At 39.3% G+C, this 13877-nt stretch overlaps 2 protein-coding genes across 5 annotated transcripts; both read left to right on the top strand.

The window, feature by feature from the left end:
* Positions 1-1046: 1046 nt before the first annotated feature.
* On the top strand, positions 1047-4696 carry LOC143317454 (uncharacterized). Its single transcript, XM_076725609.1, has 8 exons — positions 1047-1128; positions 1280-1582; positions 1977-2252; positions 2555-2659; positions 2770-2785; positions 2888-2955; positions 3094-3144; positions 4022-4696. The coding sequence occupies exons 1-8, from the start codon at positions 1047-1049 to the stop codon at positions 4027-4029; spliced, it is 909 nt and encodes a 302-aa protein (XP_076581724.1). The 3' UTR covers positions 4030-4696.
* Positions 4697-7206: 2510 nt separating this feature from the next.
* On the top strand, positions 7207-13753 carry LOC143316770 (SLAM family member 9-like). Of its 4 annotated transcripts, none has more exons than XM_076724416.1 (7): positions 7207-7331; positions 9457-9762; positions 10238-10510; positions 11910-12020; positions 12141-12202; positions 12317-12391; positions 13216-13753. In XM_076724416.1, exons 1-7 carry the CDS (start codon positions 7253-7255, stop codon positions 13291-13293), a joined length of 984 nt encoding a protein of 327 aa, XP_076580531.1. In that variant the 5' UTR covers positions 7207-7252; the 3' UTR covers positions 13294-13753. The 4 variants fall into 4 exon arrangements, with proteins under 4 accessions (XP_076580531.1, XP_076580533.1, XP_076580532.1 ...); XM_076724418.1 differs by having other exon boundaries at positions 7213-7331; positions 12144-12202; XM_076724417.1 differs by having other exon boundaries at positions 7213-7331; positions 10235-10510; positions 12144-12202.
* The last annotated feature ends 124 nt before the right edge of the window (positions 13754-13877 follow it).

Raw genomic sequence — 13877 nt, 5'->3', positions numbered from 1 at the left:
CACGTTCATACCTGACCTTTCTTTGTGTGTTAATGAGGGCATGTTATCCAGTACACGCTCACTGCTCCTCCAATCGCAGTACCTGTACTGTGATGAGGGTGTGTGTTGTGTGTATATGTACGCATGTATGATTAAACAGTATTGGATATAGATATAGTATGTATATAGTATAGAGTGATATGTGTTTCAATACAATACCTTCATCTTTCATTCTGGTTAACCACTTGATCTGGAGCAGAGTGCTGATTGGTTCTCTGTGGCATCAAATTCAGAATAAGCATATATTTACAAAAATTACTTTATTTTACTACTTTAAAAATATTAATTACTTACTGGATTTTATTTATTTATTTTAAATTGTTCTCAGTGTATTCCTTCATAAAGTTCATTAATCTTCATAAAGCTATTTTTTCTTCTCATGTCTGCAGTTTTACATATCAGTCACTGGGTGGCGCCCTGCAACTTCACTTTCACTGTGGTCAAATATCTTGTGCGTCTCTTCATACTGTCCTCTGTTTCATCATTCTCTGCTGGAGAAGAGCTTCTGGTTGTGACATGCAGCAGCTGTAGCTTGTGTAGCTTCCAACGCTGTAGTAACTAATTAATGATTTGGAGGAATGTGGGAATATTTGAGGAAAGTTCAGCAAAAGCAGACCCAAACCTCAGCACACATCTGGATCAGATACGTTTCTTTACTGTAGTCTATAGATACAGTTTCTTAAAACATAAATAAATTCAGAGTCTTGTTTAGTTTCTAATTAATAATGCAGTCTGGGATACAATTACCAGAGTTTTTAGTAATGCAGTAAATACTGAACATTTCCTTTTAGCCACCTGCCAATTTGGAGTAGTGTGATGGTAAAATGGTGCAATCCAGCTGTTACTTTCACAGTAGAGCTAACTAATGGTCTCTCATTCAACTCTGTTTTCATCAGGCAGCCAGAGTGCATTTTCTGTTTGCTGCCTCACTTTCCGCCCCATCAGCTCTTCTTCCGTCACAGCAGAGTTTGATAGACCAGAAGAGGAAACAGACGTTCATCTCAGAAATGGTTGATGGCCGCCTCCGATACTCAATCAGCTTCTTTACATGCGGTGCTCTGCTGCTGCTGCTGGGGGTCTTCCTCCATGGTATGTATACCTCTGCACAGTAAAGCTGTGCAGCCGTACTGTTTAAAAGCTATTAAAGGCTATTTGTTTTAGTTATTTTAGCAATAATATTAAGATCAGTTTGACAGTGACAAAGACGTTATATAAGAGGTTATTTGTGTCTGTGTTTCAGATGTGGAGGCTTCCAGGTGCCAACGTGTCATCCATAAAAAAGTTGGTGACACCGTAGAGCTTTCGTCATGCTCATCGACTGAAGGGGTCACTGACGCAAAATGGAAGTATGGAAGGGTCATAATTGCAGAGAAAAATAAGCCTATTTCTGAAAAACAGTTCACGGGCAGATTGTACCTAAACCCCACAAACTTAAGTTTAACAGTGAGACGACTGACTCGCCAAGATTCTGGTGAGTTCGTTTTTGTGTCAGAGGCGGGCGGCGAACAAAGGCCGACAGTCAGCGTCTCTCTGCAAGTTCATGGTAAGATGCTTCACTTTATATTAACCAGTGGTATAGCAGAAAAAAAAAACTTTTGAAGAGGTTTTCTTTCTTTTCTTGTGTTTTCTGTGCTCTCTGGACCACCAGAGTCCATTAATGTTGACTGTTGGTGTGTCTGACACTAAAGATAAATGTGCCAATATCACTCAATATAATGTGATGCACAGCTGCACCTATAGGGTTGAAATATAATCACATTTCTTATCATAAGCTCTGTGTCTTGATCCCAAACTATGAATCTCACATGTTTCCTTATTACTTATTCTGCTATACATGCATTTGTTTGTACTCTTTATGTACATGTGTAATGGATTTACCAAATTCAGCCAGCTGCAAAATAAACTAGAACTGTCTCTCTGTCTCCCATCTACCTCAGTAGAGCCCATAACTAAGCAGCCTGTCCTGACTTCCAATTCCACCTGGCACACCTTGAACAAGTCCTGTACAGTTTTGCTGGAGTGCAGTGCAACCACTGACAGCAGTGTTACCTACAGCTGGACCGTGAGGAACCAAACCAGAAGTGGCTCCAGGCTGCAGTACATCATCACACCGCAGGACGGACATACAAAATTCACCTGCACAATTTACAATGCTGTCAGTGAGATGTCTGCATTCAAAATAGTGAAGTGCAGCAGCGATACACAAGAAAAAAGTATGTGCAGAAAGAGAATATAATTGCTTTTATGCACATTTTGATGCAAAATCAATTAACCTGAATAGTGTCGTGTGGGTCATGGGGAACATGAATGAATAGATAGTGGATCATCAAAGGTTCTAATCATTTGAACAGGCTGGGGCTAGCTGGTTAGCATGCTAATGTTCTTCACATTCTGCTAATACCGTAAGCACCCTGTACTCCTGTACCTCCTTATCTGTCACTGATCTGCTCATGCAAGAAATGGACTTGACGTGCTTTTTGCAACTTATTGATGAACATATTATTTATTATTGCAGCGATGAGGTCTTCATCAGTTCTACCACTGATTACTGGGCGGATTATTGGAATTTCATTGATTATTCTATTGCTGTCCTTGCTGCTTTGCTACACAAAGTCAAAGGGTAAGTCGTCCTCTTGCTGATGTTAGATGGTGACGCTGATCATTCGAAATCACTGCCTGATTCTGAAGTCATGAAACTGAGCAGTGGTAACATTTTTTTCTTTTTCACAGATCTGTCTTGTAACAGGTTGGGACACTTTTCATCTACAACTTAACACCAGCGATATATTATACATGTTCTTTACTGCTCTCTTTGCTGCTAATACACATGTTTAACTACATTCTTCAGGCTCACCACGTCTCAAATGGTCAACCAAGTTGAAACTCAACAGCCTGTTTACTCCTCTCTCCTCCATGGTGAGTCATTCCTCAAACCTGTTTTCAAGTCTTTAATGCTCTTTTTAGTCAGCTGATTTTTGAATAAAGAAATAATGTTTTAATACACCCACAAATGTTCATTAATATGACCTTGTATTGATTATCTACAACCTATAGGTGATGATTGTGTCCATGAAACTGTGAGAGCCTCTGAAGATGATGGAACAGGTACCGTATGAACACTGATTAACATAATAACTCAGTGTGTATTGGGGTACACATATTTGCTGCCTAAAAGCTATGGGTGCACATTATTGTTATATTATTGGTCCCTGGAGGGTGCACAGTGGCTGCACACTGCATCTCCAGGGATGGCCAGGAACAAATTTCACTATGTTGTACTCAGTATGATTGTGTGCGACATACACATACTGCACACACTGTGATGGTTACACTATCGCACCAACACATCTCTCAAAGAGGAACTGTGGCGACAAGTTACACCCACTAAACAGTTTCTTGGTTTTTTACACCTCTGGCTGCCAATATCTGGAGGTGAGACATCACATGCCATTCTCTTTCCCAGGCCATACGAAATCACAATGTACCCTTTAAAATACGTCCAATGTAAACTCATCTGCGGCAATATCAGACACTCAGAACAAGGTCATATAGTATAAAGAGCAAAAAAAGTCTGCATACAGAGCAGGCTATGGTTGAAGGATGGAGCAGACACCGGACTTTGATCCAGGATGACGGGATTCATGCCCATTTGCAACTGAAAGCCAATGTTGTAACTTAACTTATGTCACATATATCTAAGAGTACTTACCTTGACCCAAACTGTGATCTTTTCCTAAACCTCACCAAGTAGTTTTGTTGCTTAAACCTTACAAAACTGCAGCCGTTTAACAGTGTTAACCATGTGTTTGAAAGGCTTTCTGGCAGAAAGGCCTTCTGGGTACCTTGCACATCTGTTTAAGACGCTGAGGGTGGGGAAACATCTATATTTGACTACCTGGGAATGGGTCCCACTGCAGCTGCAGTATCTCGCTTTATATCTCTCAATCAATTTCTACTGTTGTTTCCTCTAATTTGGTTCCAGGTCCATAAAGAAAAGCGCATCATCAGCAAAACAAGACACCCGGCGATGACATTTAGTACCCGGGTTGTTGCTTTGTGATTTTTGAGGCTCAGTGCTGAAGGGATGAATGAGTTACTGTCAGCAGAGTTCAGGGAGCTGGTTTTCTTGTTCATCTGCCCTTTCAACTCAACTGTATAGATTGTTCTATATCACAGAGCCAATATTCCTCTTTTAAAGCTTTACCTTTTACAAACAGCTTTTCAAAGATGCAGTCAGCATTTTTCTTGACTCTGATATTATTTTCTCATGCATATTTTTAGCCACTTAATGGTGCCATGTGGTTTTCCTTTCAGTTACTTGCTACTTGGTGGCTCTTGTGGTCAAATATTTTTACAGTTTCACCAATGACTGCACACACAATTCATGACTTAATGCATGAGCAGGTTTAATATATTTAACTGCCATATCATCGGATAAAGTGCTTTGTACATTCTTCTCAACAATGGAAAAAAAGTTGAAATCAAAAATGTTTTTCCTGCATCCTGGCAAACAGTGTCACACATTGCTCCACATGTTGCATTGTATTCAATAATGAATGTTGTCTTTTATTTAACAGTCAATTCAGTAATGTAATTACAGTGAGATACATTTCTATGTCAATCAATTAGTTTTATGTCAACAATTAACAGTAAAAATATTATTGAGAAATAAATGCACTTTTGAACTCATCTTGTTTGTATTCGGGGATTTTTTTAAAGGATGTGAAAGGGTTAGGGTGTGTTGTTATATCGTGGTTCTGTTTCTGTAATGACACACTGACCAGCATCACTTTACAGCCACTGTAGCACTTCTCCTTTTGAATAAATCATTTCAGCAGACGTGAATGTAAAACTTTTCTTTGTTAGCATGTGATGTTAAACTTTACCATGTAAACGGTTGGAGGGGCAACTTGAAAATTAATGGAAATAAATATATAATGTAAAATAATAATATAAAAAAATATTTCGACATAGTGGAGAATGGGAGTGTCCACTGTATGAACTGTTCCTAAAAAAGGATTTGACACATTTCATCCACTCATTCATGAATCAGAAAAAAAGAAATTAGCCTGGTAAATACCTTGCAACTGCCTCCCAACTCCCACTGTCATCATTGTGTACTGCCCTGAAGAGTACTTTCTTTCTATTGTCTTTTTACTAAAATGCCTTTGTGTAAGAGCAGAAGCCTAATACCCTAAAAAGTTAATAACGATTAAAAGTCTGCTACCATGCTAGCAGCTCTGTGAGGCTCTGTGAGCAGTGCTTTGAGCTAAATGCTAACAAATCGACATGCTAGTGTACTAATGTTTGCAGACACAATCTTAAATTAGTGTTAGCATGCTAACACTTGCTAATTAGCATGAAACTTTAGCTTATGTTTAGTGCTAATTAGCACAGCTGAGGCTGATGGGAAGTGAGGTTCATGGATCAGCTTAATTGTCATTATGAAATGCTGATAGCGTAATGCAATTAGTTTTTCAGTAAATGTGTTTTATTTTTGACCTATTAATGACCAAAGTTAATTGGACTTATCGTCCTAGTACCTCACAGTGGTTGGAGGAAAAAATCAGGGCAAATATCCAAATTAGCTGGTTGCATGAATGTCTGTACCGTGTTTCATGGCAGTCAATCAAGCAGTTGTTGAGATATTTCAGTCTGAACCACAATGGTGGACCAACTATCACAACTGGTAATTGGTAATTTGAGGAAAATTCAAATTATGGTATTTTTTTTTAAAATTATTTTTTATACATTTATTTAAAATTTGCAGGTTTGAAAAAAAAAAAAAAAGACAGACACGACACGAGGAAGTTAAATGCAGTTGGTCTGTAAAGTGGTGAGATTGTAAAAATTTCAGTGTCACACCATATGAAAAAAAAAAAAAAAAAAAATTCTTCACCAGTCACTTTACAGAGAAGTAAGGCCCGTAGCATGGTTGTGTGAAGAATCAAGCACAGTTTGGTTGTCTGCTCTTTGACTGTGAACAGACCGTCACTTTCAAGCTCAAAGGAAGTCAAGGAGGGTTACATGCGGTACAAAGACCACCGCTGCAGACGCATTGTGCAGAAAGGGGAAGCTTATTGCGGACATCGTTGGGATGGCTACCAGTAATCTCTCTGTTTTCGTTGCGACTAGTGAAACCACAGTCCTCCACTGCCTGCTGCAGTGGTGACAGGGGTTATTGTTCTGAAGAATGCCTTCATGACATCATAATTTTCCCAGTCACTCCAGCTCTAAAAATGCAGGTCTTTATTTATGCATTATGTGAAGGAAAGTAGCACCTACCCACGTCTTTCCAAGCTATTCCGCTTCTCTATTCGCTCACTGTCGCAGCTTGTATTCAGATCTAGACTCTGATGCTGACCTACAGTTGACCCTGTGGTTCTGCATATCAGTCATTGATATAATATAGGTAATGTGTTCCAGTGCTTTGGGCTATAATAGACACATGCTGCATCCTCCCACCCCTCCTTGTATTCATCGCCCATTTACTGCTACAGGCTGAAAACCCACCTTTTTACCCTACACCTCAGCTTCTACTGTAGCACTGAACATGAGTTGCTTGTTCGGCCTTATAGCGACACTTACAATCTAGCTTTTATTGATGTAATGTGCTGCATAATTCTGATGAAATTTGCCCTTGGTGTGAAACAGTTATCGATTTAGCATCTGTGTTATCAGATGACAGGTCGTAGCTCCTTCCTGCTCAGAGGTTTTCAGATGCCGGACACTCGCCTCTAACACAACTTCGCACATCAAACTCGGATGTGGTTGCTCACTGTGTGCAGGAACATTTTTGTTAGCTTGAGTTAAATCAGCGTAGGACTGAGCTGATACAGCATGGGGTCAGGCTCACCAGAGTTTATAGGCAAATTAAGCAAACTTGAACATTTGTTTTCTTGTGACCTAATAGTTTTGTAAGCTAACAGACATAACTAGTACAATGGTAATACAGTGCAAGTTAATGTAAAACACCCAGCTGTGATTTAGCAAAATCTCTGACCAATGACTTTTAATTAAAGTCTTATTTCTCCTTATTGTCTCTCATAATTTACTTTTTATCTTGCAGTATATCAGAGCAGGCCAGGCTGCGTTTTCTGCTTCTCCTTTGACAGGAACCGTCCCCCACACTCCACCCTCTCTTTTTTTTTTCTTCACAGCACAGCTTGATAGACCAGAAGAGGAAGCAGACACTGTTCCTCTCCCAGCAGAGATGGCTGGTGGTTGCCATCGTTGCCTCACCTGCTTTTTCACATGCAGTTCTGTGCTGCTTCTTTGGGTCTGCCTTCATGGTATGTACACCTCTGCTCGCTTTGTATTTGATTTGTGCTGTTATTAGTGCTTTTCCTTTGCCTGATGCACTCTGCTCAGAATCGACTGCAGAGTTTACTGGATGCCACTTCAGGAGGTTACGTGTATTCCTCGGAAGATGTCTGCAGTCTGCCTGTCTTGTGTGCTTGCAAATGGAAAATGGCGTTTAAGCAGCACCTGTGAGCTATGCAGCTGCACCTTCAAAGCTATAGTAGTAATATACCAATTTGAGAACTGGGCCATCCAGATGGAAGAAATGAATACAAGGCATCGCCTCTTCAATGTTAAAAAATGGTAGTTGTTGTTTTCTCCTGAAAAAACTCATGATATCCTCATGGTGCTCAGCGTTTATTGGTTGAAGTGGTTGTGATTGAACGAATAGGTAAAATATTGTATCTTGTGATCTATACTTGAGGATATGCGTTGCATTTGTTTTAGTTTGCTGTGTGTCAGCAAATTTCCTGCTGCATCTGCTTGGCTACAATCTTTACGCAATTCAGGGATGGGTCATCTTTTTATCTGTGTGCTTTTTTCTGAGATGATTGGTTATATTGTGATACCTTCCAATATGCTTCTAGTATGCTGTAATAAATCATAGTTGGTCACACAGTATATGCAGTAATTGCTTAGACAGGAACAAGTGGGTATTTGCAGAAGTAAAGGAGAGTGAAAAACTCCCCAAACACTCTCCAGCAGTGGCAGCAGCACTGGCCAAAAGTGATGATCAGTGCTGAATAAAAGCTTTACTGTCACCTTTGTCACAGAGGTGAAAGTCTGTGGGTGCACTGCTTTTTCTGTCGACATAAGGCAATGGTAACCAAGGCTGCTGTTGTGCCGAAATATTCAAGCGTCAGCTGCTAACGAATGATTTCTATTCACAGCCACAGTGGTTCTGAAATTGTTGTTGTTTTTTTCTGATTCAGTGTTTTCAATTTGTCCTTTTTCTAAATGACACAATAAATCCCCCAAACTCAACAACAATTCAAGACGAGGCTTACGTGAATGTTTTCTGATCCTCCCTGCTGGTATGTGGCTGAGTCAGATGACTGAAATAATTTGTTGTGGTTAGGGAAAAGTCTGTGTCATGGTTAAAGGAAACTACTGGTGACTATAGGCAGGAGGAGTCCGGACACAAACCAATTCTGAAAGAAGACATTTTGTTTGCTGGTGGCGCGTCATGTGACAGTGCCATTCATGTAATGTTGTCATGCTATTTCATTATTTTATGCCATTTTATGTCTTTGTATTGGTGTCATGTCATGTGTGTTAATATAAAATTCTATTTCTTTTTTTGCTTTTCTATGCTACTTTATGTTAAGCACATTAACATGCATGATTACACATTGCATAACAGGCCTAGGGGCTTTGCTTTCAGGTCATTTGTTCCTGTTTAATTCTCACTCTGTGAACACTGAACACTGTCTCCCCGAATGCTAGGTGACCTTTCAAAACGATGACACCTACGGAAGCCAAGAACTGCCGAGCTTGCTAGTGTTTTTTTCAATGCTGTTATCTGGAGATCACAAGGCTTGTTATTTAGAGAGATAACCAGCCCATTATTACATGAAAACAAAAGGTTGTTTCCTTTGCTTTTTCCTCTCGTAGACGGTGTCTTTACAACTGGAAAAGCAGTACCTACTGATTGACACATCAGACTATACTGTAATCTAACTTATTTATATTCACACTTATTATACCCTTCAAACACCCACTAGAGTGGGTTGTGTCTTTTCCAGTTCCCTTATGCCAAATCCAAAATCCAAAATTCTCTTGGTAGTAGTCTACTGGACAGTAACACATCTGCTTTACATTGACACTGTATGTAAGCCTATCCCCTACAATAAGAAGCTGTATATAAGCTGTATACCCCCGTATCAAATCACTAGAGAGTACATTCTTCATGGTCCACTCTTCTGAATCTCATGACGTTGTTTTCGGAATAAATTATCTTGACAAATCCACTCTGTTTTTTACAAGAAAAAGAGCACTGTTATTTCAAAATAACAAAATAATTAACTTGTGATCTCAAAATACCGTCAATATTGCGAGCACGGCCATCCACGGCTTCCATTGATACCCACTCTGTGGTTTGCTTTCGTGTTTCAGATGTGGAAGCTTCCAGCTGCCAACGTGTCATCCATAAAAAAGTTGGTGACACCGTAGAGCTTTCGTCATGCTCATCGACTGAAGGGGTCACTGAAGCAGTATGGAAATATGGAAGGGTCATAATTGCAGACAAAAATAAGCATGTTTCTGAAAAACAGTTCACGGGCAGATTATACCTAAACCCCACAAACTTAAGTTTAACAGTGAGCAGACTGACTCTCCAAGATTCTGGGAATTTCAGTTTTGTGTCAGAGGCGGTTGACCAAAGGCAAAGGCCGACAGTCATCATCTCTCTGCAAGTTCACGGTAAGACACTTAAGTTTTCATTCACCATATAACCTAATAACTGTTAATACGTGATAATTTATTATTGATTAATTAGTTGATTAACTGATTCACACAATAGATCCCACAATAATTGTAGCAGAAAGAACTCGTGAAAAAGTGTTTTCTGTGCTGTCTGCACCAAAAGAGCCTATTATTGTTAAATGTTGGTGGTATCTTTGATCTAGTGTTTTAAATATTCCCTTCAGCATGTCGTGATTTAATTTATACATCTGTGTTTTGGAAGCAAAGACAGAAGATTTTGGAATAGAGGTTAACAAAAGAGTTTGTCCAGAGAAACTAGACTGAAGAATTGCCTGTTTGTGGGTCTAGTTCTTCTGCTATACATGCATTTATCTGTGTTTTTTATGCACGTGTATAATGGATTTACCAAATTCAGCCAGCTGCAAAATAAACTAAGTAGAACTGTCTCTCTGTCTCCCATCTACCTCAGTAGAGCCCATAACTAAGCAGCCTGTCCTGACTTCCAATTCCACCTGGCACACCTTGAACGAGTCCTGTACAGTTTTGCTGGAGTGCAGTGCAACCACTGACAGCACTGTTACCTACAGCTGGACCGTGAGGAACCAAACCAGAAGTGGCTCCAGGCTGCAGTATATCATCACACCGCAGGACGGACATACAAAATTCACCTGCACAATTTACAATGCCGTCAGTGAGATGTCTGCATTCGACATAGTGAAGTGCAGCAACCATACACATCCCAATAGTAAGTGTAGAGCAGCAGTTATCAGTGTTGAGCTCTTGAGGGTGTTCACTGATAAACAGTCTAATGGCTCGCCATGCAGACAATGAGACCATAGATCATAGTGATGACGTTGTTACGGTGGAAGGTAGGCAGTAAGCTCCACCCCTTCAATGATGTGCACCTATTGATGGCACCTGCACTCATTAGCGCAGCTGGAACTAATCAGCCAGGCTGCTCTATAAAAGGAGGCTTGTGGCTCTGCTTTAGTTGAGTGTGTGATCCCGGAGAGTTAACACCTTCAGTTGGCTCTCCTGGTTTTGTGTGTGGCATTGATGAATGAGTGTGTGAATGGTCTCAAACTGTAGTGATTCTTTCTTTTCCAGAACTTCACTCCCTCCTTTTCAGTGACTCTCAGTTTTTGTTTTTGGGCTCATTTCTTTTGTTCTTCTATCATTTTGATAGAATTAGTGGGTGTGTGGATAAGTTATTCCCCATCACCTTTTAGACCCCAAGAGGCCCATTTTGTGTTGAGTGCAGTTTGTTTTTTGTTAGTTTCCCCTACCAGTGATCGCCATTAAGTTTGTTTTGAGGGGAAACGTAACAACGTTAATAATATAAGATAAAACTGTATTCATTTCACGCCGTGGAAATTAAGTTGTTACAGCCAGCAAAGTATTAAAAAGCAAAAGCAGCAAAAACAGTGGCATAGAAGGGTCAACATAAAGAGGATACAGGAAAAAAAAAGAAAAAATCAACTACGTATATGTACATTATATACAGATTATAGCAATACTACTGCCCATAAAGATACTATTGCCAATATTCTTAGGAAAAAACTACCAATGGCATATGTTGAATTGCACTTGAGAAATGCTGTTGCACAAGATGTAGTGGATAATATGAGCATATATTAGCATGTATAACAGTAGTGCAAAAAAAAGCTGCCACAGCCTCAGCAGACCACTGCGTAGAAAACTGCAGATGCCATCACAGAGTCATGGTTCTTAACAGTGTCCTGCATACTCACCTCATCACACCTCATCTGTGTTGTTTGTCCAGTCCAGTTTGTGGTTAAGGTGAACACCCAAGTATTTGTACATGTCCATAATCTCAATGTCCAAACCCTCAATGCTGACATTCCTGTGGAAATCTGTCACCCTCTGCTTTGCCTTGCTGGCGTTTATGTTCTTATGTTACTATGTTTTTCTGGTGGGGACAGGCTGGTCATTTCACTTTGATTTGATTCCTCATCAGTAACAATTAGTAAAAAATGAAATTTCTATATGTTACCAATGATTGGTTTTTGCATTTATTGTACTCACATTACTGTTTTATTCATTCTGTTTGACCTTGCACAAATGTGAGTGCTATTGCTGTTCTTCTGTCATAATAATAACAGTGATAATACCTCCATTTGCAGGCTCAGCAAAAGATGCCTTTTTCATGGGTGTGGCAATTGGAGGTTGTTTGATAGTCGTCATTGCACTTGGAATAGCAGTGGGTGTGTGTTACTACAAACGAGGTCGACCAGGTAAGAAAGGCTGCATTGAAAAGCAGAGTGGCCTGTTTTAACTTTGTCACGTAAATAGTTTTTCATGTCCTCAGAGTACGTATGATTGACATTTCTCTGTCTTTCATGTAAATCTACCAGCAGGTAGTGACTCAAATGATCTCACTGTGTACGCTGATATCTCTGAGGTTGCAGTTGAAGGTGTAAGTATGCTCTGTGCAGTTTCAATATGAATTCTGTGCTCGTTTTAGAGGATGAAATGCATGTTTTACCCACTTTCATTTTTCCTTTCTCTGCATGCACATTCAAACTTCCAGGAGACTGCAGTTACCATGAAGCCATGCTCAGTGTATGAAACCATTGATAACAGAGTCAACTCACGCACACCTGGGGTAAGAGCAGAACGCTTATCTTTGAGGTTCTTGCAGTATTCTATTTAACATTCAAGCATGTGGCTACAGCGTACTTTCCCCTCCTTTATATCAGTGATATGCAGATTTTTTTTTTTTTTTCTCCAGCAGAAACAGTGGTTATATCACTCTGTTTGAAGCCACCAGACTCCTTTGACAAAAAAAATAATTCTGACTGCAGTGTTACCACGAATATTATATTTGGCTAAAAAAATCTCCAGCACTGGAAGAAAGCAACTCTTGTACTAATGACACGATTGACACAAAGATCATTGTAGTATTTCATATGTAAAAAAGGTTTAAAGCTAGCCTGTGTAACATGGCCATAAGTGGCAACTACAGGATGATGCTTAATGCTCAAGAGAAGCACAGCAGAAGCACAAGTTTGGGAGAGTCATCAAGTCAGCAAACTGACTATAATGTCATTTGAACAGCAGTATAAAAAAAATAGTATCTATATAAAAAAAAAGCCTTTGTTAACATTAGTAACCATAGGGTAGCGTGGCTACTGGTCATATATCCAGTAAGGTTTTAGCAGCAAAACTTTTATTACTTATGAGTGAAATTTTTATTTGAATGAAAAATATTGTGTTATTTCTTGATAGATTTTTAACATGCATTTTGGTTGGTGGGTAAATTGATGGTTTGGTAGATGCTCTTATAAAGATCTTGTAATACTGAGGGATCTTGAATGATGAAATGATGCTTGTGACATTTCTGCCTCTTATTGCAGCAAGTGTTTTAGAAATGAATTCTTACTAAAATGAGTCTTGAGCTGATGTTTTTTTTTTTTTTTTGTCATCTAGCCCGAGACTGTGTATGACAAGATCCAGTTCAGTCGCATGAGGAAGGCCTCTGTGTCGCCCTACCAGGAAATTTCTTAGAGTCACAGCTCCATGTGTAGCTTAAGATGTCTTAAGCTTTGAGTAAAAAAACAATGTACTAGACCAAGATACTTTGTTCAGTGCGACATTTGGAAACGGCACAGCTTAAAAAATGCTAATATGATGACAGAAAGGTCCAACACTGCAAAATCAGGCTTTTGTACATCTATTTTTGAGTCTTGATAGATTACAACTTCATTTATCATATTTATCATATGTTATTTTTTGAGGGCCCAAGCTACTGTATATGGCTCTTTAATTATCCGTGTTGTAAATTCTGTAAATACAGAGATTATATTTTTGAAATGTTTTGTGTGTTTTGTATATAATTGAAGTTTTGTACTGTGCAAATCTTTTGTGGATGTCGTTCCAGAAACCTGCCTAAACAACGTTTCATCATCTGCAAAAGTGTTCATACTAGACTACATTTAATTGTGTAATTGTGTAACCCCCCTCCTTCAGCATTACACAGTGAATATAACTTCAGCTATGGATTGAATATTTTGTACAGAATGAAAGAGAAACTGGTGTTGATAGCATCTAATAATCTCAGACCAGAGCAGCTGTGGTCTGTCTGAGATATG

This window comes from Chaetodon auriga, chromosome 24 (genome assembly GCF_051107435.1).
Source record: "Chaetodon auriga isolate fChaAug3 chromosome 24, fChaAug3.hap1, whole genome shotgun sequence".
Lineage (NCBI taxonomy): Eukaryota > Metazoa > Chordata > Actinopteri > Chaetodontiformes > Chaetodontidae > Chaetodon > Chaetodon auriga.
This window is presented reverse-complemented; position numbering and strand designations above follow the sequence as displayed.

Bases quoted from the DNA above. Each gene is read 5' to 3' on its own strand.
- LOC143317454 (XM_076725609.1), top strand. From the start codon at position 1,047: ATGGTTGATGGCCGCCTCCGATACTCAATCAGCTTCTTTACATGCGGT. The intron at 1,583-1,976 runs GTAAGATGCTTC...CATCTACCTCAG, and splicing joins CGTCTCTCTGCAAGTTCATG to TAGAGCCCATAACTAAGCAG. The intron at 2,956-3,093 runs GTGAGTCATTCC...TACAACCTATAG, and splicing joins TTACTCCTCTCTCCTCCATG to GTGATGATTGTGTCCATGAA.
- LOC143316770 (XM_076724415.1), top strand. From the start codon at position 7,253: ATGGCTGGTGGTTGCCATCGTTGCCTCACCTGCTTTTTCACATGCAGT. The intron at 7,332-9,456 runs GTATGTACACCT...TTCGTGTTTCAG, and splicing joins TCTTTGGGTCTGCCTTCATG to ATGTGGAAGCTTCCAGCTGC. The intron at 9,763-10,234 runs GTAAGACACTTA...CATCTACCTCAG, and splicing joins CATCTCTCTGCAAGTTCACG to TAGAGCCCATAACTAAGCAG.